This window comes from Artemia franciscana, chromosome 21 (genome assembly GCF_032884065.1).
Source record: "Artemia franciscana chromosome 21, ASM3288406v1, whole genome shotgun sequence".
In the NCBI taxonomy this organism is placed as follows: domain Eukaryota; kingdom Metazoa; phylum Arthropoda; class Branchiopoda; order Anostraca; family Artemiidae; genus Artemia; species Artemia franciscana.
This window is the reverse complement of record NC_088883.1, coordinates 11,143,259-11,169,141: the sequence shown is the minus strand read 5'-3', so window position 1 is coordinate 11,169,141 and position 25,883 is coordinate 11,143,259. Positions and strand designations below refer to the sequence as shown.

Below are 25,883 nucleotides of genomic sequence, written 5' to 3'. Positions count from 1 at the left end.
TGCCATATGATACAACTGATAATGCCCTATGGTACATGGACATAGTTGATTCTCCCTACACAAACCTGTCTGTCTTTATGATAAATATGATACATGCCCTATTATACCATGATACATACGATACATGCCCTGTGATGCATATTATTATGCCCTATGATACATGGACATAGTCGATTCTCCCTACACACACCTGCCTGTCTCTATGATATATATGACACATTCCCTATGATACATATGATAATGCCCTATGATACATGAACATAGTCGATTCTCCCTACACAGACCTCTTTTCTGCCAGCATTAGTACTCACAATTCAAACTCCTTATGCAACCCAATAGGTATTTATGTATTTGAAAGACTGCAAGTAAGGCTCTAACAGCAATAGAAGAAGCATTCGACAAAGAAATCAAAGAAAGTGCACGGACAGATAAGAGAAACTACATTGAGCAAAAAATAATACAAGCCGAAGATGCAGTGAAGAGAGGAGACTCGAGGACCCTTTATAAACTAACGAATGAAATAATAGGCAAGAAACCGATTCAAGATGGACCTGTAAGAAATCCTGATGGCATTCTCATCACCGAGCGATCGGCTCTTGGTGAAACATGGGCCAACCATTTTGAAAAGCTTTTGAATAGACCACCGCCTGATGAGCTTCTAGATGTACCCTCTATAGCTTTCCTCAAGCTTGACATCATTACAGAACCCCCGACTCTTGACGAATTACTAACAGCCACAAAGAAATTAAAAAACGGCAAGGCAACAGGCGAAGACCGTATCACGACGGAGTTGATAAAGGCATCAATCAGTTCATGCATATCTATATGGCTGTCCTTGTTCCGAAAAATTTGGATGACACAAAAAGTACCAACAGATTGGAGGCGCAGCACACTCATAAAACTCTTCAAAAAAGGCGATAAGACAATACCTGGGAATTGGAGAGGTATTAGTCTCTCATCCATACCTGGCAAACTTCTTTCACTAATAATCCTTCACAGAATACAGAGTCCACTTGACAAGTACTTGAGAGAAGAGCAACATGGTTTTAGACCAGGACGTTCATGTACCGATTTGATCTTCACACTAAGGGTGTTAATTGATGATAGCCGAGAATGGCAAAATAAATTGTACATGGTATTTATAGACTTTGAAAAGGCCTTTGACTCGCTGCATCGGGAGACTCTATGGAAACTACTAACCTTTTATGGGATCCCTGAGAAGTTAATAGCCCTCATAATGGCTCTATACGAAGAATCTGAATGCTGTGTTAAAACAACAGAAGGAAGGACAAGATACTTTCGTGTCCTTTTCGGTGTTAAACAAGGCTGTGTCTTGTCACCTTTCCTGTTTGCGCTAGCCATTGACCATCTGCTCCGTAACACTGGCACCAGAAGCATACAATTAAACGTAGAATACCAAATTAATAATCTAGACTTTGCCGACGATATCACGCTTATTGAGTCCTGTAAACAAAGACTACAAGAATTTCTAGAAGATGTACGTGACAGAGGCCGACTTATGGGACTAAGAATCAACGCTGATAAAAGAAAAAGTATGACAGTAACCGATTCACCTTTACACCTGAGATGCGATAACCAGGACATTGAGCAGGTTCTAGAATTTAAATATCTTAGGAGCACAGTGTTAAATACGGGATCAACTGAAAAAGATACATCATGCCGCATTGGGCAGGCCTCCGGCACATTCAACAGGCTGAAACCGATATGGAGGTCGCAGAATTTCTCCCTCCGACTCAAGCTTCGTCTATTCAATAGCAACGTCATCCCCGTCCTGTTATATGCTTCTGAAACCTGGCATCTGAATAACACGCAAGAAAGGCGAATTCTAGCTTTCGAGAATACCTGTCTCCGGAGAATACTAAACATCCATTGGTCACAAAAAATCTCTAATGAGAAGGTGAGACGGATGACCGGACAACCCATAGTGACAGATGTCATTAGGACACGTCGGTGGAAATACTTGGGGCATATACTTCGTATGGACGATTCCCGGATTCCGAAAGCGACGTTCCAGAGGCAACCAGAAGGAAGAAGAAGAAGAGGCAGGCCGCGCAATACACTGCGGCGCACCTATCAGACGGACCTGCGAAACATAAATGCTTCCCTTCAACCGGCGTGGCAAGATGTCCTTGCCCGGCGCACATGAGGGATGACTGGCGGCTTCTCGTGGATGCCCTGGGTGCCTCTGGAGGCACAGGAGGATCTAAGGTCTAAGGCTAAGAGTCACCAAGAAATCTGAGGTAATTGAGTGGAACCATCCCTTGCCTCAAAGGCAACAGTCATGACCCAATAGAACCAATACTAAGCTTTATTGCACTCTGAGACTGAATGAGAGCAAAGCTTCCAAGTGAGAAAATTGTTGTAAATATTGTTTCTCATGGGCACTCAACTAATTTTTTTTTATCATAAACTCAAATACATTATGATCTTCACATGATGTATGTAATGCAGAATGGTTCTCATTCATTGGGTAATTTGGCTATTGGGAATGATATTAAATGAAAAAAAAATATTGTTTCGCTTCAGCAAATTGGCGAAGATAATAATTGAATCATCTTGGCGTGTTTCAGTCATTCTATTACCAAGAGATTAAGAAAGAGATTTTTTGACAGATATCTTTTGGCTTGGGACTCTTAGGGGGGGGGGGATTTTTCAAATTTGGTGTGAAGGATGTGGTAAAACTATTTGGCCTCTGATCCACCTAAATATTTTTTGATGTATGCTCTAAGCCAATGGAACTTAGAATATATTCATGATTAAGTAGCAAGGAAAATGAAAAGATACTATTTGATGCTAGATTATAAAAATGACGTTCCTGCATTTTTTGGGAACGATTCGGGATATCAAGTTGAAATTTTCAAAGAACACTGAAAGTGGGAGGGCTAATTGACCTTCAAACATTTCATTTGGGTGGGAAGGGAGCTAAATATTTCTTATCCATTTAACCTATAGTTTTGGCAGAAAACAAGGTTTGATTTGAAACTTACGGCTTCGATGTTTGAAACAGCTTAGGAAATTTTTTCAATTGAGCTGAGATAGCAGTGAGCTCAGACAGTAATGAGCTGGAGATATTGGATGGACAAATTTTCGATAGGAAAATTTAGAAATTTCTTGTTCTAAAAATGCACATTGCAATCCCTTAATTTGTAAAAATAGTGACGAAGGCCACACTGCCTTTCCATATCAAACAAACACAAAGTAGAAACAATAGGGAAAATCTTTTCAAGAGGGTGGAAGTCAAATATGTGGATATTTTGGCCCTATGTCCAAGGGCCATCTTCAGCACAATGCGAGAAAGAATATATATATATATATATATATATATATATATATATATATATATATATATATATATATATATATATATATATATATATATATATATATATATATATATATATATATATATATATATAAACTTACATTACAATTTGTGAATAAATACTTTTTGAAACAACCCTAGCATCCTTACTTCAACGAAATTCAATGATTTCTGGTTGAACTTCGTTGAAGTAAGGATGCTAGGGCTGTTTTAAAAAAGTTAAAAAAAAAAAATTATTAGTTTTAATTCTCACATCTTAATGTAAGTCTATATATATATATATATATATATATATATATATATATATATATATATATATATATATATATATATATATATATTTCTTTTTCGTATTGTCCTGAAGAAGGCCCTTGGACATAGGGCCGAAATATCCACAGATTTGATTTCCAATGTCTTGAAAAGATTTTTCCTGTTGTTTCTACTTTGTGTTTGTTTGCCCTTAATTTGTAATTTGGCTGACGCTTTAGCGTTAACTTTTGCCTTGGCCGGAATGGTATGGGCCGGGGAAGATATTGTCATTAGTACCCAAAACCGAGTTGGTGGCCTTGCAGGTAGTTGCGTTGAACACCATGTTAGACGTTTTGGTGCTGATTAGAAGCAGAACATTCATATAAAACCTTCGAAATTCATCGAGAGTCTTTTGGAAATACTTCATAGAATTTCACTCACCGGTCTAGATAGAATAATGCTAAAATTGCATTAATAGCGTCAAAGATGCAGGAAAATGTTTGTCTGCCGCTTTTTTTTTTCATTTATTAGCATATTTTTCTCATTTCATTTCTTGTAGAACAAGTTTTGAACGTACTCAAAGTAAATACATAGGATTAGGACTATTCTCAGACAGATGCCAAAGCCAAATCAAACCATTTTATAGCCCTAGTTTGCAGGGTGTTTACCAGTAGGCAAATGGCTCCAATGAGTAGTATATTTTCAGTTTTGAAACTTATTTTTTTACTTCTGGCTGGGCAGTCTGTAATTTCAAGTAAGAAAGAGACCTGATTAATTTAGTAAAAATTAATTAAGGAAATTAAATGCTTTAATAGGCTCATTATTAAAAGCTTTTAAAACTTGGAATCCTTTTACGAATTTTTAAGCAAAGCACAGTTTATTCAATATACCTCCTTGGTTGATACATTATTTGGTTGATTGTTGTGATATAGTGATCACATCGCTGCTTCAAGTATACGGCACCTGATTTACCTTCTTTCTCCAATTGGTCATAATTGTGCCCCAGGACCATAGCCAGTGTAATAAAGGAGTGAATTACCTGCCTTTGATGTTTATGGATTTTCTACTTCATGAAGCAGAAGTTAAATTCCCTAATGTCTCAATTTTGCAGGAGAAAGATACTGACATAATTCGTATAAAATATGTCCCGCAATTTTCCATCAGAAACTAGCCAACCCCTATCAGCACCTTTGTACCATAACCAAAAGGAACAAAATTCTGCAATATTTTCAGCCCAACCTGTCCATAGACGTAGGGAGCATCTTGTATAGGGGGGTGGGCAGCCGATTCAGTGATGGAACGGGGGGAGCTGAAGTTTTATAGGCAGTTCACAAAACCTCATGTTGCCAGCAAGTTCTATCTTACCTTTTGAAATCTTTCTTCATCAATAATCAACAAAAATCATAGATCATCAATTAGCTCCAGCATTAGTCTTCTTGGATTACTAAACTTTTATAATTTTCTTGTAATACTATAATATAATAAACCCCCCATCTTACTTCCAATTTCCAGAAAACGTAAACTGCATAAAAGAAACGATTTGACATAAATCTCATGCGGTTAGGTAACAGCTTCATGTTCTAACAATTCAATTTAAAAGTTTAAAGGTGGGTGATTTTAAATATCAAAATTGATGTATCTATATATTGGACCAAAAATCAATATTGAATATCGAAACATAAATATCAATATCAATATTTTTCAAGCATCTGCTAGTTAACATCCAACAGAGAAGTTACAACATAGGGAAAGTTCTTGTTAATATCTAGTGTAAATTTGAAGTTCTAGGGGAGGGGCAGCTACTCCCCCTTCCCATCTCTACGCCCATGAGCCTGTTCCTCATTGGATTCAACTTCAAGTTAAAATAATACTAGTCCCAGTAATCATATTTGTCTATAAGACCCTGATAAATTGCCAAATTGGGGGGAGGGGGTCTTTTGGACCAATTCTAGCTCTGCCCATTTGCGTTCAGTCATGATATTTTGAAAGTAATTAAGTGAAATAGGTTATAGATGGTACATCGGCTATTCTAGAATTTCAAGCGTTTACCTTGTGAATCCAACCATAAGAAACCTCAACACTCGTTGGGAATTCACGCGTATATAAACTAGTTTTTTTTTTGTAGGAAGACAGTAGTTCTAAAACAGGGTTGATTCTTAGTAACGTTTTATCTCTGTTCTAGTGGCGATGAACATGTCAAGCTTTGAAACACTTCACTATGAAATGATCCCAGTGCGGTCGCATAGTAATGAATATGAAATTGGAACTGCTGCAACATCAAGTACGGTAAGATTGTCAATCTTTTTTCTTTTTCATCACCGATGGAAATATTGTTCTTATGTAAATTGAATGAATTTACAAATAAGTCAGCGGACCAACTCTTAGGATTACCGTTCAAACTTAGAGAAGAAGAAGAGAAAAAGGAAATTGTGAAATAGAAGATTATCCGTACTGATGGTTGATTCTGGGTCTGACTTTAGGAGAAGGGAGTAACTATGCATAAGTTATTTATCAGCAATTAAATTGCCAAAATTGTGTATTTTAGGTAAGAGGCTTGTATCACATTTCCTTTGGCTATTAAATAGCCAAAATTGCGTATTTTTAAGCAACCAAATTATATCACAATTTCTAGAGGCCTCGAACCCTGTGATCAAAATGATGATCATTGGAAGCTGGGTGAGGGATAGTTTGGAAGTAATTTAATTTTATCTAGGGACATTTACTAAATGTGCCCTAACATTTACTAGGAAAGTCTAATTGTCCCTCTCTTCGTGACGATAAATCAAAAAAATTATGCTTGGGTTGTCCTAAAGAAGGATTGAGTTGGCCAGCTGAGTTATGTTAGTCATAGTTTTGGGGTGGCCGTAGCAGGAAGCCTTCACTGCAAATGAAAAGCTGCAATTAACAAAATTTAACAAAAGAATTGCTTACAAATCCTCTAAAAACCAGTACATTATGGTTCTTTCATTGGACCTAACATGCCTAACTTTTCAAAATCATTAACTATTCGGCTGTAACAAAATCAGCTTGTTTTACAACGGATGGTAAATAATGATGGTGATGTGTCGTCTTGTAGCTAGGATTCCCAGAGCTAAATATTTGCAGCTGCATAAAAAATCTTGGAATTGACGGAACTTGGAGTGGAATTGGCGGAATCTGAATTGTGAAATTGGGGAAGGAAGTGGGGGAACCGGAACTGACGCAACCGGAGCCAAATTTGGAATCGGTTGGACCGGGGTGGAAACCGGCATAATCGGAGGTGGAACCGTTGTAACCAAGGGTCAAAAGCGGGGGAAGTGGAATTGGAGATCACTTAAAAATAAAATATTTGAAAATGTCTTGGAATGATGAAGGGGTGCCAGAGGGTCTGTAATGCCGTACGGTGGCGTATTGGTTTCTAAAAGTGCAGATACTCCTACAAAATAAACAGTCAACATAGATATTTATTTTGGCCAAAAAGACTGTCTCACTGCAAAGCGGTGTTTTCAAGCATTTTGTGATGCAAAACAACGATTCTAGCCAAAAGAAATCCAAAAAGCTATTGAGGAAAAATTCTGAGATAGTCAATTGGGTTAGAATTACCGAAAAAAGTGTATGCGTATTGAGCTTCCTGTTTCTGAGGCAGTAATGCCGTACGGTGGCGCATGAGTATCTAAAGGTGCAGGTTGTCCTACAAGATAACTGTTAACATAGATATTCATTTTGGCAAAAAGTCTGTCCCACAGCAAAGCGTCTTGAAGAAAAATGTCTTGAATTGTCTTGAAGACGTTTTGAAGAAAAGTGTCTTAAAAACATCTTGAAAAGTCTTAAAAGGTCTAGAAAAATGTCTTGAAGAAAAATTTCTTAAAAAATATCTTGAAAATGTCTTGAAGCATCTTGAAGAAAACACTCCCAATTACGTTTTAAGCACCTGCATCTCTTAGAAAACATTCGCTATGACGTAACATGCACCTGCGTCTCTTAGAAGCTTAAAAAAGTGTCAGGATCGGGATTCGAAGGGAGTACTAGCCCGTAGGATTTGTTGAGCCTAAACAACTTACATAGTGTTTCACGATTTATCTTGTGACTTTAACGCGCATATTTTCTAAGTTTCAAAGGGACTAATAGCGCAAAATATTTTTAACCTGCAGAGGCAATTCTTTTAGCACCCTTCCCTCCGCTCCCTCACTCAGTCATAATTTAAGGTCCATTTGGCCTCTTCAATGTTCCCTGAAAATTTGAACTTCCCGAAGCCGTACTCGAGGTATTGCCGAAACTATTTTGATAGCCTTGGTACGTATTATGTCTTTCAATTTACCTTGCTACCTACCCGGGAATAGGCTCTATGTCCAATCGGGGTTTGTAGCACAAAAACTTTCTTGTTCATCGGAGACAAGATTTAATTACCTCCTCTCCCATCCCTCAAGTCGAAATTTGAGGTCTAATTTCACCCCCAACACTTATTAGAGTTTCAAGTTAATTTCCTAACTTGTTTCCAACATATTGTAGATATGCTATTTTGGTAACCTGGGTAACGTACGCATAGTGCCTTCTGAATTACCTTGCTTCATCCATGTGAATAGTTTCTAAATTCGACAGGTACTTACAGTGCAAACACTTCTAGATGGGTCAAAGAAATTCGATCTTTTGGTCTCCTATCCCCTCCCCTAAACAATACATCTGAAGTCCTCAACACTTCTATGTCTTTAGATTTACCTCAGTACTTCGCCGTCTATAGATTTTGAGTTTTGCTGGGGCTAATATACGAAATTCTACAGTGGATCGGAGACAGACAATTTCTGGCCGAATTCCATAAAATTTGTTGTCCCTTTTCCGTCGTATCCCAAATGATTAAAGGTTCAAGTTGATCCCTCGGCCTTTCCTGAGATATTACAGATACTATATTCTAATAACCTGGCTAAACACATTGTCTTTTTATTTGCCTCACTATTTACTTGAATAGATTATAAATTTCAAGGGATTTTATAGTACGAAAAGGTTTAGGTGGACCAGAGACAAAATGTTTCCAGCGGTTTCCCTTCTGTACTCTACCTAAGTCAAAATTATCCATTGCTACCCTAACACTCTCTGAAACCCTCAACTTGATCCACAAAGCGTTCCCGTGATGCAGCAGATACGCTATTTTGATAACATCACTGCGTATAGTCTCTTTTGGTTTTTTCTCACTACATAACCGCAATTGTATTCAAAGTCTCGTTGAATTTGATTGTATAAGAAGGCTTAGGCGGGCTACAAATATTTAAAGACCCACTCTAAACACAAAATTGAAAGAATAATTTGCCCCCTTAAGATTCTAAAGTTTCAGTTCTATCCCCCAAGCAATTCTGGATATTTTGCAAATTTATTTTGGTAACCTGGATACACATAGGATCTTTTGATTCACTCCTGTTATCTTCACTTTGTAATACTTTGGGGTCCAATTGATCCTCCCTACACGCCCTGAGAGTTTCAAATCGGTCCAAGCAAGCCATTTCCGAGATATTCCAAATGATAGTTATTTGGAAAACTTGGGTGCACATTACGTTTTTTAATTAAATCGGTTGTGCGTACGGTTTAATGAGTATTTGCTTGGAAAAATTTTGAAAATTTTGACCTTGTCAACATTCTCTTAGACTTCCAATCTGGCCAGAAAACTAAGACCAAATATGCCTACTGCTTCTACTGAAAGCCGTCTAATTATAATTTATTGACACCCTCTGTACCGAAAATGCATCATAGAGGAGTTAATAAAGAAAGAAAAAAGAAAAGCAAAAAACAAGAGAAAAAACATCAACTATAGGTCGAACACTAATGATCAAACAGTTCGTGGTAACGAACTGTAGTAAGGAGCGACCCGGCTCAATAGTAAACGAAACTCTAAAAAACGGAATTTTGATACTAATAGATACATCAAAAGAATCTGATTTTTATTCTGATTCTAAATATATAAGTTTCATCAAATTTAGTCTTACTTATCAAAAGTTACGAGTCTGAGAAAATTTGCCTTGTTTGTGAAAATAGGGGGAAAGACCCCATAAAAGTCATAGGATCTTAACTAAATACGAAAGTATTTTTTGCCAGAAGATTGATCACGGATGCGCGTTTATTTGTTTGTTAGTTAGTTTGTTTGTTTTTTCCCCAGGGGCGATCGCATCGAGCAAGTGGTCCTAAAATGTCGTGAGAGGGCTCATTCTAACGGAAATTAAAAGTTCTAGTGGCCTTTTTAAGTGACCAAAAAAATAATTGGAGGGCTCCTAGGCCCCTTCCAACGCTCATTTTTTCCCAAAGTCAACGGATCAAAATTTTGAGATAGCCGTTTTGTTCAGCATAGTCGAAAAATATAAAAACTATGTCTTTGGGGCTGACTTACTCCCCCACAGTTCCCGGGGGAGGGGCTGCAAGCTACAAACTTTGACCAGTGTTTACATACAGCAATGGATATTTGGAATTGTACTGACCTGTTCAGGGGGATTTTTTGGTTGGGGGAGGGGGGTTGCGGGGAGGGGGATACGTGGGAGGATCGTCCCTTGGAGGAATTTGTCATGGGATAAGAGAAATTGCATGAAGGGGGCGCAGGATTTTCTAGCATTATTTTTAAGAAAACAGTGAAAAAATAAATATGGAAAAGTTTTTTCCACCTAAAGTAAGGACCAGCATTAAAACTTAAACAAAGAGAGATTATTACGCACATGAGGGGTTCATCTCCTCCTAAATACCTCGCTGACAAAATTAAAGCTTTAGTGTAAAGAGCGAATTATTAACGAGGGGGCAAACCCCCTCATATACATAATAAAAATATACAAATATAGAAGTTCGTTTTGTAAGTTAATTTGTAAGTTTCTTATATTTTTACTAATAAAAACATTCGTTAAAAATTAAAAATTCTAGTTGCCTTTTTAAGTAACCGAAAAATTGGAGGGCAACTAGGCCTTCTCCCCCACCCTTTTTCTCAAAATCGTCTGATCAAAACTAAGATTAGCTATTTAGCAAAAAAAAATTAATACGCAAATTTAGTTTTAGTTATTCATTTGTGGCGAGTCAAAATCAAACATGCATTAATTCTAAAACCTTCAGAAATTAAATAAAAAAATAAGTTGTTTTTTTTAACTGAAAGAAAGGAGCGACATTAAAACTTAAAACAAACAGAAATTGCTCCGTGTATGAAAGAGGCTGATCCCTCTTCAACGTCCTGCTCTTTACGCTAACGTTATTTACTGTTCTATAAAGTAGAATTGAGAGAATGTGTCAACCTTTAGCGTAAAGAGCGGGACATTGAGGAGGGAACAGCCTCTTTCATACACGGAGTAATTTCAGTTTGTTTTAAGTTTTAATGTCGCTCCTTACTTTCAGTAAAAAAAACTTGTTTTTTTTATATTTAATATATATTTAGTTCAGAATGCACGCAAGAGGAAAATCAACAATTCTGTTCGCAACGCTCTCAGAATTTGGTGGCGAGTACATCCATTTTTTCATATATTTTAAACACTCCATAACGCCTAGAAATGTAACTGTTTCGTATCTAAATGTGTATACGTAGAAAATATTTGCAAAACCGAAAAAATGTTGAACGGATCTGCTTAAGCTCACTTTGAGAAAATAATCACCACACTGGTATAAGGAAAAATACATGCGGTGCAAAAAATGAATTATATAGCCGACATAATGTTCGTTTATCAAATTGGCCTTTTACCCTAGCATATGATTTTCTTAGTTTCACCTTCAGCGAGTTTATAATAAGTGTTCTAGTTGCTTTAATCGAGCTCCCAAATGAGAGACCAAGATACTTGAGTGAACAACGCAAATACAGTTGTAGGACCAACTTGAATAGCCGCATTTGGGGATTGTTGGGAACCCAAACCGAAAATAAGAAGTTCTGTTTTGGAAGTGGCAACTGAAAGTTCGATTCCATTTAAAGCAGCGTAAACACTTCTACAGCTTTCTGTAACCCTTGGAGGTCATGAGACAGAAGAAGAATATCACCCGCATATGACAAATGACTTGCATCTACATATGGCTCAATTAGATATGACGGTAAATGGCGAGTAGCCGAACGAATAGCATTATTAAAAACCACAGGACTTAGCACTGATCCTTGTTTTACTCCACGATGAACATTAATACGGTTACTCACATGACCTCCTACTCGCACGCGACTTGATGCTTTTCGATACCATGTCCACAAACATGCACAAATGAAAGGGTCCCCACCACTTCTTAGTAGAGATATAATCCTTGGGAATGTATAATCTTATCAAAGGCTTTAGATATGTCAATAGCGCAAACGTAAAGATCATTTTCCGAATGCTTATGACGTTCAAAAATCAAAAGAAAAGCTGCGTAAGCATTTTGGACCTTCACGAAACCCAAACTGTTGGTCCCCGTGGTCACACTTATGACCAATTTCTCTATATAATATCTTTTCAAATAGTTTTCTTAAGACTGAGCATACTGTAAATGGTCTATATGAAACATATGATTTTGGATTTTTATTTTTCTTTGGGACACGCGTTACAATACCTTCACACAATGCATCCGGTACATATACATCTCTGTACAATGGGTAAATTTAAATTATTTGGTGTCATTACCCTTTGGTGGAGGCTATGCATATCCCATTGGCGTATATGTTACACATTTCTCCTATTTTAAATAGATGAATATCATAAAATATTTATCTAATACTATGGGGCATTATGGCCGTGCCCAGGAGAAAAGAGCACAGGAGTGGTGCTGGTTGCCCTCCAGTCACTTCCGGCCCTTAAAAAGATCACAAGAACTTTCAATTGCTGATCGAATGAGCTCTCATCGAAGCTTCTAAGTCCACACATTTTTTGCGAAGTGCTCGAAAAAGGCTAAAAATGTATCACGGATTGCACATAACTCTTTACTAAGGTCCTGTTTCTGTGCTGCTTCTGATATATGTCATGTTTTTATTTATATTTTTGTTGTTGCTATTGGGTATCATCTGCTTGTTACTGTTTTGTCTAATTAATTATTTGATTACTGCAAAACCATTTCGATGGACACATGAGATGTCCTCACAAATACATTGTCGGTACCCTCTACCCTGACGGTAGTTGCATAGAAACGGAGCGATCTGCCAGTTGTTCTAGCAAGTACTTTGCAACTCAGCCTTCTGCAGCCGCCTCACCTGACAAGGCGGTAAAAGGTTGTCCCTTAACAGAACAGTTCTTGTTTTTTCCTTTTTGTTCAAATAAAGTTGCGAATATAGTATCTTATCTATCTGATTGTCGCCTATGCGTCCCCCTAATTTAAATGCAACCCTCCTCAGACAATTTTTAGTTTTGGAACCCATGGTGTATCTGACCAGTCTATCTTTTACATCAGGTATTTTTCCTGTTACATCAGGTATTTCAGAACAGCCAGAGTTATCTCATTACATAAAACAATAGAAATTTCATTGATTTCAAATTACATGCTGATTTTCCTTCTTCCCATGGTGTCAAAAATCCTGAAAAAGGTTGTTTACTGAAAACTATTTTTTCTTGCATTTAATGTTAAGCCTGCTTTTCGCATCCCCCTTCTCTCGTGTCATCACTATGGTTTCTGGCCTTCTCTCTCAACCTCGTAAGTTCTTATTGATACCACTATGCTTATGTGTATTAATTTAAACAAAGGTCTGTGTATTTTTGATATTTTCTTAGATTTTTCTGAAGCCTTTGACATGATGGATCACATGGTTCTTATAAGAAGCTTTAGAGTACCTCGAGGCTTGTTGAAGTCTTACGTGTTTTCATGGTTATAGTGCGTATCAATTGAAAGTTTTTCTCTTATGCCCCCTACAATATACAAAGTTGTACCACAAGGATAGGTGTTTGGCCAATCCCTGTTTTTTATGTTAATAAAGTTCTTGACGGGCTTGTCCCAGATGTGCATCCAGTCGTCTTTGCTGATCACTGGAAATAATCTGTACTCAGCCACCTTCAGAGCCCAGCAATTACTCAACCGAGGTAAACTTTGGTGTAAAAATAATCATATGAGGCATGATACTAAACAGCCAAAAAAGTACATTTGTGTATTTGAACGACCATATCACATGTCCGAGCTTACTTGTTGCTGTCAATCTCTTAAAAGGAAGTTAACCTCAATCCGAGATGTTAAGGTCCTGGGTCTACATCTTGATTGCTTCTTATTATTTAAAACCCATATTTGCTCCCTTGTCCTTCGATGGTCAACTATGGTAAATCGAACAAATTTATTTCTTCTATATGGCATAATGGTTTCCCTATTGTGTATTTTTGTGTTACTATATCTGTAGTACAGCTGCTCAGTGTGGGGAAACGCCAGCAAATCTATTCTGCGCTCTCATCAGTCTTCTCAGAATACACCCGTTAAAACAACATTTCGTCTTTCTAGTCATTACTCTTCAGCTGAGCTCTACACTGATACAGGTTTATCATCTCTTGATCGTATAATTGTAAAGAAAACCAAAATTTAGCTTACTCTGCATACCAGGGAACTCAAACAACATGTATCCAGTCTATGTTGATCTTGTCCTCCTCCACAGAAGTACTCCTTATGGCTACGTTCTTTCTGCGCGACACTTTATCCTTACTGAACGTTCATCGATGGTCGCGCAAAAGTCTCCCCATTTTTCAGTCAATTTAACTTTGGAGTTCTGCCCCGCTCCTCTTTTTTGAAAAGTGCATGCAGGAGTCCTCCTTACTTTATTCCCCCCGTCCTTTTTTCTAGTCAAATGTTGACCAAGTCTTCTTTACTTTCTCTGTTTCTGATTCTTCTTTTCTCCCTTGTTTTTCTCGTTTGTATTAGTGTTTTTATTGTGTTCTGTTGTATATCCTTGTTTTTTGTTTTTCTCTGTTTTTTTTTTATTTCGCCTTACTTTTTTTCCTTTTTTGTGTAATGTGTAATTTAGTTTTCTGCTATGGTATATATCGTATTTTATTATTGTACAGTAAGGCCGTGTATTTTCTGCTTCATGGGCCACATAACCATGTAGTACGTGTAAAAGAAGATTTCTTTTTAGTATGACGGAAATAATGGTGGTGATGATGACGACTGGGCATTGATTTCTTATTAATTTTATTTCCTCTCCAATTAAGACTCTTTAATAAAGTATTTACTCTATCCCACCTTACTACTTAATAACAATTGGCTCTAAATGGCGAAACGCATTTGATACGTTCATTTTTTTTCAGATTGTACCACCTTGGTACCTTTCCATATTGTGGACCTTTGGCTTCTCCAATTTCACCCGTTCCAAAGTCACGTTATGCATCTTCTTAGGGGGTGGGGGTGTATGTGAGCGGGCAATCTGGGTGCAGCTGTTTACTGATCTTGGGCCATTAGAAATTCCATTTTTGTCATATATGGCGTACTCAAAAGGAGAGATATTCCAGGTGTGACCCCCCCCCTTACTAATTTGACACTACTTTTTTAATTCAGATGTCTGGATAATCCAATGTTTGTTTTTTCTTATATTACTGTTGTTTGCTGAAAAATAAACACTACTTTTTCATGCTTTTCTTACTTCGCGAAACTTTTTATTTGCTTTGTATTCGATTGAGTTTCTTTGTGCAAGCACTTGTTGACTTCTATTATAAATTCGAACAGAAGCTGTTTATTTACTTTCGCCATATTTTCTAGTAGTCAGTTCAACATGAACTTATAATTGACAATTATTTTTTTTATAGGCTCATTTAACAAGTATGTCACGATCTACAAGATCCAAGGGAAGTTTTTCAAGATCACCCAAAGTCAATAGAGGCTTTTCATTTTGGTTAAATAACAACTTCGGAAAAATAGTGTTACGTGAGTTTCAACGATTATTTTCTTTTTGAATCAGACTTCTGCCGTTTTTATTGTCTTCAAAAGATTTCGCAATACTCTTATGGTCGCTTTTTATTGCTTTTTGGTTTCCTCAAAGACCTTGAAGAGTTTATAACGCTAGAAACTTGTGTTCCCGAGAGGAACACCATAAACTCCATCTAGTAACTCGAAGTAAAAAACTAATGCTGATAAAAAAAAAACTAAGTAAACATGTACAATTCAGTGGTGTCAATTGACAAAATGTAGGAGGGGGATGTACTTTTCTAGTCTAGGGGGAGAATACGTTTGTCGTTTTCCAATTTATAAGTGGAAATACCAAAAAAGGCATTTTCAATGGAAATGTGCTTCAAAAACATATTCTTCACGATCCAGAGAGTGGGGTCAGATGCTCCTCCCACTTGACTCCAAAGAACACGTCAGCTGTATCCAATCTTTGTCATAAATATTAAAGGAAATAGCTAATTGAAAGAAGTTGAATGTAGGATAAGTGGGCGAAATAATTTGATTAGATTTCCGTGTTCTAGAATGAAAATCTCTACGAGTTTGCTTGTGTCTAATTTGTTCATCAGGCTTAGATCGTCACGGAGTCAAGATTTTTTAGCCCAATACCTACTAAAATAGCTTAGTTTTTGTATAAATATCGTTTCAAGGGCATTCACTTGGGAGAACTTCAACTCTCTCCTTCCCCACCTAATAAACTAAATTTATAAAAACAAAAAGATTTATAATGTTTCAATAGAAAACATTGTGCAGGCTACTATCCCAGCCCCTCCCCCTCTGGAGAGATTTCTGTGCGTACCCCTCTATAGTTTGCGGTCAGCGACTTTTATTTAATTAAAATAGAGAGTACTATTACCATTCTCTGCATAAATGCCAATTGAAAATAATTCTTAAGTGAAAAAGCTTAGATAGCATAAATCTTACCAGCGTGCTAAATATTTTATTCTGTCCTTTGTTTTACCAATTCAAATTTGGTTTGATGAATAGAGAACATGTCAGATACAGGAAATTATCTATTTTAAAACACGTTGAAAGATGCTGCCCCTGAAACTATTGCAATTTCTGTTGTAAACAGTGAATTTTTATCTAGCGTCAAAATCAAAATGAATTTTCATATAATACTTTTCAATTAAACTTATTTTATATTCTTGCAATTAGACTTGATAACGATATATTTGCTGTGGTGTCAGTAGTTATTATTCAAAGGGTTCGTAGCAACCAACTGCAAGTAAAGAGTGATCCTTGTCAATGATAATCAAGATTGTAAACTATGGAAGTTTGGCAACAATATTTGTATCAAAATGTTGTGCTTTCCATCCTGATTCCAAATGTATAAAATCATTGGCTGCTGAATTTTCTATTACATGTTATTAGTTTTAAAATTTTCTATAATTGTAGAAAAGAGGAAACCCCTCAAACAGGGGATGAAATTACAATGAACATGTCAAATAAAATTAACACATTTGAGAGCACTAGAGTGAGAGTTTTAAGTCCCGCTGCAAAAATACAAAACACATGTTTTTCCCAAGAAGGATGGTCGTGGACTTCGTTTTTTTTCCCTTTCTTTTCTACAGCTTGAGATTAGTTGCTGATATGATTGTATGTTGCTGATATTAGTAAAATATCGGGATAGGGACCCATTTAACGGAAATTGAAAGGTCTAATGCCCTCAGGAGGAAGGACCATGATCCACCCAATTACCGGTTTCTGCCATTTTATCTCGCAACTATTTTAGCCGAAATAGATTGTAGTGAAGTGGCGCATTTATCCCTAAACTTGTTAGTGGTTATTGTCAACAATTATTATAGTTTGAAAACGTATATTTGACTGAATTGATTAATTTGAGGCTACATAAATTTATGTATAATAGAGTGTACTACATTGCTACATACTAACTATTATTAGGAAGGTATGTATTTCTTTCTGGGGTGGAGGAGATTTTCTGATTTTCCGTGAAGGCCTTAAAATGAATTTGCAGGGGGAAAGGGGAAGCCCCTAGACTCCTATGATCCGGACTATTAAGCTCATTATATCTCCTGAAGGGTTGACGAACCCCTTCTTATTGCAGAAATATTCTAGTGTGGATACAAAGATATTTCAGTCATTTACATGCAAAAGAATGGAGGGGTTTGGAGTATCTCCTAAGACCAAGGGTGGTCCATTGACCCTCACCCCCTAGCAGCTGGAAAATTACGATCTGAGACTTTTGTTTTTTGGCATTTCATCTCCAAGTCCATGAGAAAATATTTTTAGAAAAGTTAGAAAATGAAAATACCTACAAATACTAACTGAATATATTTGTACGTTTTGAAAATACCTCCAAGGAAATATATACTATGCTTTACCATAAAGATGCTGGAACTGAAGGGGGAGGCAGCCTTCTCGTATTCAGCAACCGTTTGTTTTAAATTCTAGCAATTTTTAATTCCATTGGAACACCTAATAGAACAATTTAAGAACATTGATTCTCAGCCTCCACATGAAGCCCAGGTAGTTTTTTAAGCAAAATCCCAGTCTCTGACAAAACAAAGTTTGTTAGCATTGACATGCAGTTTGAAAAAAAAACTCCTGGTAACTCCTCGTTAACGAAACTTACTTAAGTCAGAGTTTTCATATCAAAAATTTCAAATATGAAGGTAGAGCGCATAAAATGCAGTAGGCTGTATAAAGAAAGTATATATTTCCCATTTGTATCAAAATTGAATTTATTCTAAAGGAAATCCGATCATCTGACAAACCATAAGAACAAAGGAGAAAAAAGCGCTAAGCATTTAAACTTCAAGCAAAAATGAGGTGAAATCAGACGATAAAAGGCCTCTCAACTTTGAATGGCTCTAAGGATTAACCCAGTGTTTCCTAAGTATTTTTATTAAAGAGGGTACGAGGGAGTTTAATCGGTGGAACGCAAAAAAAATAATAGTGACTGTGGCTTGAGCTGTGCATACCAATTGAAATTCCCGAAATATCCACAAACCAGTATTCTCTCTTAAAATTTGCCTCACTTCGCGTATTATTTGTGCAATAGTTGGTTACAATCCAAAATACAAAAAAAATGTTTAGCAGAACACTAGAAGCTAAAACTAAAGACATCAAAAACTAAAAAAAATAGTGGTTAATGAAAGCGAATTTTTAAATTCTTTCAAAAATTAAAAATTAGTATCATTAAACTTCGTAATGAATTGCGCACAAACAACCAAGCGCAAAACATTACACTTCATTATCTGGAACAGTATGAAATAAATATTTGATTTAGACGCTCTTTGTTTTAATCGTTTTTGCTAAGTTTTCTAGTTTATGGAACTGAAGCCCGATATGAGGGTTGATGGGCTCAAGGACTGAACCCTGCCCGAAATCTTACGATTCTTATGTTTTTTACCATAATTACCCATGTACTTCATTGAACTAGCCTACCTTTTTTTTTTTACTGTTTCAGCAAATTGATCACCCTTTTCCTCAAACTATTTCTCGTGTTGGCTACGGTTTGTATTGTAGTTTCTTTTTTAGAATCAGATCACAGAGTAAGAGGTTAGCGAGTGAACTCGTGGAATACACTCTATTCCTATACTAGATCAGGAACTTTCTGTCGAGAAGTTCAAATCCATTGAGCCAAGTTCCTAAACTCTGCTAGATTCGAGATCCGTTTTTTCGGGAAAAGTTGCTCTGTCATCCAAAATCTAAGAACGTTTTGAAGACTGTTTACTGTTAGAAGCAAGACTGTATCCAGGGGGAGGGGAAGGGGGTTTGACCCCATTCTCCAGAAATGTTTGTTTGACTCGTAAAAATGTATGAAAAATGAATATAAACAAAGTTTTGATACGTTTTTAAAAGTGCTTTTGTAACTCCCCCTCCCTAGACAAAACTATTTTGAACCGCCTGGAAAAAATCCTGGATATGTCCCTGGTTAGAAGTCTTGGTTGATAGTATAAGAGGAGATAATCGAATATTTTATTGGATACCCCCTTCCTCCTGTGAAGGGGGTACCTCCCGCTCCTGCATAAAAAGATGTCGGTGCACAGAGCTGCTTCAGCTAGTTTGAGTGCCTTATAATCTGAATATCCTTAGTTTCTTCCTCTTCATTTTTTCCTTTAGTGATCTTTAACTTTTTTAGTATTTGTGTTAGTTTTATAATGTATTTGTATGTTTCATATCCTGTTTTTTTGTTTCTTTCTAAAAAATAAATATAATAAAGAATATGCAACTCAATGCCATCTATTTAACATATAAGACAAAACAAATTAATATCAAGTCGCGTTTTTATCAATTTCTACCTAAATCTAAGTATTTTCATTCTTTTTTCGTTAAAAAAAAAATGAATAGCTAACGAAGAATATAGCTTGGAAATAGCTTTTGATTTTAACTGTTTATATCTATTACACTTTATTCTTTGCAATATATAAGTTTCTGTTTATTGTTATTCCAGTGCTCGTTTTTGTTATACTTCTGCTGCTTGGCATCATTGTGTTGCTTCAGACTGTCTATCGTCCTTCGTATGAAAATCTTCGATATTTACCGGAAGTTACTGACCGTTTTGTTACAACATTCACGACCTGTGGACCTATCGAGGGGTAATCCCTTTTCTCTTACTTGTTTAAGGTTGATCAATTTAGGAATATCCTAAACATTTACTAAACTTTTACCTAACTTAAGCCTAAACTTTTTTTTTTTTTTGGGGGGGGGGGTATTTTTTGAGGGATTTTAACAGAAAAGTCTTTACGCAACGCATTAAAAATTTGTTTAAATGCATTTATGTTATTTTTTTACTACTCGAACCAAAATTGGGAGGGGGGTAAACCTGGTACCCCCCCCTAGATACGGCCTTGGCTTGTTATACAACACAAATTTTATTAGAGATGGAAAAAACTAGAAAACAAGTTTCGGGTCTCTGTTGTCAGGTGAACTTTAGAGATATCAACTTACACCTAGCTATAATTCCAAAATAATTTGGGAATTTAGAAAAAAACTTCAAAAAAGTGTTTTTAAATTTGGGAATTTAGAAACACTTGTACAAATAGGCAAAAAATCTTTTTGTTAATTTTTTCCTCTTTATTAATGTTTATGTTTTTTATGAATAAGACTATAAAACCTATTCTTTAGTTTTCCTATCTTCCGAAAAAGATAACAAAAGTTTGAGTACTTCTTATAGAGTTATAGGCCGGTTCAAATCATATGTCATTTCAGTTCGACCCTCATCTATAGAAGCCAACAAATCTGAAGTTGTCATCGAATTTGGGTTTGGTGAATCACAAAAAGCTAAATTATGCAGCGTAACTTTCCCAGGAGAACAAGAACTGAAAAATATCTCAGGACTTTTCTATGCAAGCAACAGTTTTATACAAAGTGAAGTTTTTTCTTACTGTTGCTATGGATCTTTTGTTTTTACCTAGTATTGGGTGTGGTCGTCTCTTACTAAGTTGCTAGCCACCGCTGCAACCTGGATCAGATAATCAGGCTAATAAGTAACTTCAGTATATGCTGTGGTTTGTTCTTTACTAAATTGTAGATATCTCTACATCTTTGATACCGATAAAACTTACATATTTCCTGTTTAAAATTGACTTTAGCGATTCTTCATATAAAAATTTTAGCTATCTGTACATTGGTACAGATCAGACTTAAATAATCCATATTTATAATGAACTATAGCCATCCTTTATGTGAAACTGTTAATTTTGTCAGCTGATAAAATGTGCCACAACGAGAAGCTAAAACCTAGAATAAAATAAAGCTTATCTTAAAATATTGTACATTTTCTCTAATTTCAATTTTAAGTATCGTTGTTCCATAGGCACTATCAACATTTTTGCAGCTAACATAATTACTTTAGATGATTCTTTACTATAATTTTTGAATTCAACAGTTTTTCCTTTCATTATATAAATTTTCAAGTAGTCAGTTCTATATGTAAATTGTCCTACTAGAACCACTATAACCGAAACAATAATAAACAAACACGGTTCCAAGATAATATTCATCCTTTAAGGATGGTCTCTAGACACCCATGTGACCTTGGTTTTGACTCTATAACACCTTATAAGTGAAGGAGTTATTATTGTCTGCTTTCGCCAGTTTGTCGACTAGTTACCCACCGAGAGTTGGACTCTCCATGGCATGAGCAAGCTATAGTGCCTCTCTGAGGAATAGTTTGAAAAGATGTGAGACAGGAGACAACCCTCTGAAGCATCTACTGATAGTAGAAATTCGTCTGCTAGAACCTTAAACGTCAGATCCTTAACTTTAAGTATTTGCCCCCAATCAGGGGTACACAGTTCTCAGGGGTTCCATAGTGTAGCAGAATGTGCCATAGTCCCTCTCGCAATATCAAGTCAAATTCTGAAGCTAGTAACAAAAATTAAGCAAAATGTTGGCCGTAATCGTTCTTTAAACTTTTTTTAAATTTTTACTTTGCAAAAAAGTCCCATATAGAAAAAATAAAACAGAAAAAACTGACTAGTAAAATTAACCTTGTGTGTCTGTTGTCTTATCTTAGAGAGTAAGTTGACTTTTCGCTTTTATCAGTTTCCCATTTTTCTCTGTTTTCTGACCAACAAATTTCTGCTCTCTTAGCTTTTGAACTACTTATTTTGTTTCTTCATCGAAGGTAACATTAAACTTAATGAACTTTATGTATTTGGAATCAGCATAAAATTCGATTCTTCTGGTGTGTTAATTGTTATCAAATGCCCTTTTTTAGAATCTCGGTTACTATTGGGCCAAATTGCCCCTCGCTTACAGATTGTTAACACGAACTGTTTAATGGCTAAAAACTTATTTTATTGCATTTAAATGCAGGAATGGTTTAGTTTGGATTGATTTTCTCGATTGCTGAAGATTTCCTGTTATTTCTAGGATATCTTTACCGTGTAAAATTTTTCTTCGCCTTTCCCATCGAAGGAAATTAAAATCTTTGCTCAAGGTTAAGCTGTGCGAGATTATTCTTTCGTTATCTGGAAAGTGATTTACTTCTAACACTTCAAATTTGTAGTTCCTGATTATCTTGTCATTATGAATTCTACAGAAGAGCTACAAATGAGATTTTCCCCTGAAATCTCTGAATTTCTTGGCTTAATTTGCGATAGGGATATTAAGCTGTTGCAGACATTAAAATATCGATAGTTTCACAAAGAGTAATTCTTAAATGGTATGATATTGTGTGACTATCAGATTCTGGGGCTTTAAAAGGAAAGAGGGAAAAACACAATTAAACCTGGGTATGTGGACAGTGTGGACACTGGGGCTCGAGCTGCTGCTCAAACAGTTTATTGGTATTTTGTTTTATATTTTATATTTTATCTCATGTATTTTATTATATATTTTTATATTGTATTTTGTGTTCCATTATGTTTTGGTACATCTGTTTTACAATTCGCTTTTGTTGTTGTTTCGTTGCATAACTGTGTAATTCATCAGCTTCTGATGGTTTACACCCTCTCCCAGTATGGAACTCCTCCCTGCGAAATAACCTCCTGCATTTTATGCAGTTTAAGCTTTTTATTGTGCACGAAGCACAGTAAAAAAAAAAATACGAGAAAAGTGTCCACTGAGAAATACCAGTAATAAGTCCCAAAATTCAACTTAGAACTATTAAAATAGTCGTAACGCAAGACGAAATAGCAAGACGAAATACTAGGAACGATTTCTTCAGGTTTTCTGAGACATAGCCTTAAGTCTTAACTGCACTGGAGCGAATCAAACAGTTCGTGGTAACGAACTGCAGTAAGGAGCGACCCGGCTCAATAGTAACAAAACTCTAAAAAATGGAATTTCGATACCAATAGCTACATCAAAAAATCGCATTTTAATGCTGATTTTAAATATATAAGTTTCATCAAGATCAGTTATACCTATCAAAAGTTACGAGTCTGAGAAAATTTGCCTCATTTTAGAAAATAGGGGGAAACACCCCCTAAAAGTCATACAATCTCAAAGAAGATCACACCATCAGATTCAGCGTATCAGAGAACCTTATTTTAGAAGTTCCTATCTACAAAAATGTGGGAAGACATATCACGGATGCGTGTTTATTATTTTGTTTTTTTTGTTTTTTCCGAGGGGTGATCGTATCGACTGAGCGGTCCTAGAATGTTCTGAGAGGGCTCATTCTAACGGAAATTAAAAGCTCTAGTGCCCTTTTTAAGTGGCCAAAAAATTGGAGGGCACCTAGGCTTCCTCCCACGCTCATATTTTACCCAAAGTCACCGGATCAATATTCTGAGATAGCCATTTTATTCACCATGGTCGAAAAACCTGTTACTATGTCTTTAGGGATGACTTACTCCCCCGCAGTCCCCGAGGGAGGGGCTGCAAGTTACAAACTTTGACCTGTGTTTACATATAGTAATGGTTACTGGGAAGTGTACAGACATTTTCAGGGGGATTTTTTTGGTTTAGGGAGAGAGTTGAGGGGGGGGAATGCGTGGGAGGATATTTCCATGAAGAAACTTCTCATAGGGGAAGATAATTTCAATGAAGGGGGCGCAGGATTTTCTATCATTATTTGATAAAACAATGAAAAAAAAATATGAAAAGTTTTTTCTACTGAAAGTAAGCAGCAGCATTAAAACAAAACGAATAGAGTGAGGTCTTACTGTTTTAAAAATAGAGTTAAGAGAAAGAATCAAACTTTAGCGTAAAGAGCGAGGCGTTGAGGAGAAAAAGCCCCTTTCACATACGGAGTAATTTCTGTTCGTTTTAAGTTTAATATTGCTCCTTACTTTCATTTAAAAAGAAACTTGTTTTTTTTATTTAATGAGGAACAAAGACCAGGTAAAGAAAACCAAATTAAGTTTTTACTGTTTCCTCTAAATTTTGTCGTTCTTTGTGCGTTTCAAAGTATTGTTTTTGTTAGCTTTTGTCACAAAATGGTGGCTGCATTAAGTTGAGACTAAAGTATACAGCTGTATTTTTAAATTGCATGAATGTTATGACAAATAAAACTTAGAAAAAATAAGATAACAATGCAGAGAACATAATTGCTTCCATTTCCATTGTAATCACTGTCTGTTGCTGTTTTATTTCCTATATCCAAGGGACTTTTAAGCTAAAGAAAAAGTTCCATAAATAGAATGAAAAGGAAACCGTATTTTTCTGCCATAAAGATTCCTGAAATCTAAAAAATTAAATGCCATTAAATCTAACAAAGTTGCCTTCCATTATGGTTTTCAATTTCTCCTAGAAATGTGGAGACACTGTGATATTCTCTGGGAAATGATTCTGGTGATTTAGGTGATCAGGACTATCTGGTGATCATGGTGATCAGGACTACTGGTGATTCATATTAGTTCTGAATTAAAATGATTTTGCAATACTTCGAGTGAAGTTGATAGCAGACAGAGTAGGTAAAATATCGTACGTCAATACAGTTCTGCTTTAATCTGGATAATAAATGGCGGAAATCAGGAGGAAAAACATGGTACCAAGCTTCTCCTTAGGCGGGAAAGGAAGCAGTCTAAAACAATAACTTGATCCTAATTTGAATAACTTGCTCAGTTGTTTCTGATGAATTTGGTTCGTTCGAAACCATAGTCAAGTTGCTCCTTCACATTGATTAATTCGATAGGTTTCCTTCATTCTGAAGTTGACGACAGAATTTGAAGAGCTTTCTTCTTTTTTGCTTAAAATTAGTTATTTATATCGTGTGTTTTCTAATCGTTATGATATCCTCAAAAATCCTACCGATTTTGTTGGGTTTTTTGGCTGTTCGTATGGACATAAATTTTTATCTGCCTTATGATGATCGTTCTGGCAGATCAATGACTAGTTGATCAACTCGTTGAAGTTTTTAGTGGAAAAAATTCTTTTTGTTTCTCTAGACCATATTATCATTGGTGACCTCAATGCAGATATAAATCTTTCGTCAGTGAGGAGTGATTCATTGTTAAATTACCTTCCATCTTATCATATTATACCCAAAATTCATCCGTTGTCTTATATTCATTATTCAGGCGTAAGAGCAATATTAATCATATTATTGGCTTACCTAGTATTACAGGCACAAGAACCGCTTGTACCTCCAGAGGCACCCAGAGCATCAATAAGGAGCCGCCAATCTTCCCCTTGGTTTGCTTTAAGTTAAAAGTACTCCTGTTATTTGACTGAAACAAATGGGGAAATGAACAACTAATTGCTCAATTAAAATGCTTCTTTTTCACAACCTGAGATGTCAGAGCCGCATTTAAGTTAGCATTGCAAAGTCGACCGACAGCCAACGTCATGTCGATGCTTCGCTCTTTGGCATTGGATTTGTGCCTTTTTATACCGGCGTAAAATAGCATATAGAACGCATTTTTTGGTGATAGACTTAACATTTTCGAAAACACACAAACCCATTCATCTTCCATTTTGAATTTGTCGCTTCAATTTGTAATTTCTATATCACAGATAAAAACGTTCGTTTACCTTCTGCCGTCTGACGATGACAAAACGTCGATATTATGTCAGTAATTTACGATTCCCACGCCCGCCGTCTCGACAGATATTCAAATATAACGACTTAATTCCTTGTCAT

At 36.1% G+C, this 25,883-nt stretch overlaps 1 protein-coding gene across 3 annotated transcripts in view; it reads left to right on the top strand.

Moving 5' to 3' along the window:
• The window catches only part of LOC136040756 (neurotactin-like), a 126,187-nt gene that overhangs the window by 31,622 nt on the left and 68,682 nt on the right, over nucleotides 1–25,883 (top strand). For all 3 annotated transcript variants that reach the window (XM_065725075.1, XM_065725073.1, XM_065725074.1), the window contains 3 exons: nucleotides 5,775–5,878; nucleotides 15,244–15,361; nucleotides 19,800–19,944. In XM_065725075.1, coding sequence (XP_065581147.1) covers nucleotides 5,780–5,878; nucleotides 15,244–15,361; nucleotides 19,800–19,944 — 362 coding nt within the window. In that variant the 5' untranslated portion in view covers nucleotides 5,775–5,779. The remainder of the gene's footprint in view (nucleotides 1–5,774; nucleotides 5,879–15,243; nucleotides 15,362–19,799; nucleotides 19,945–25,883) is intronic.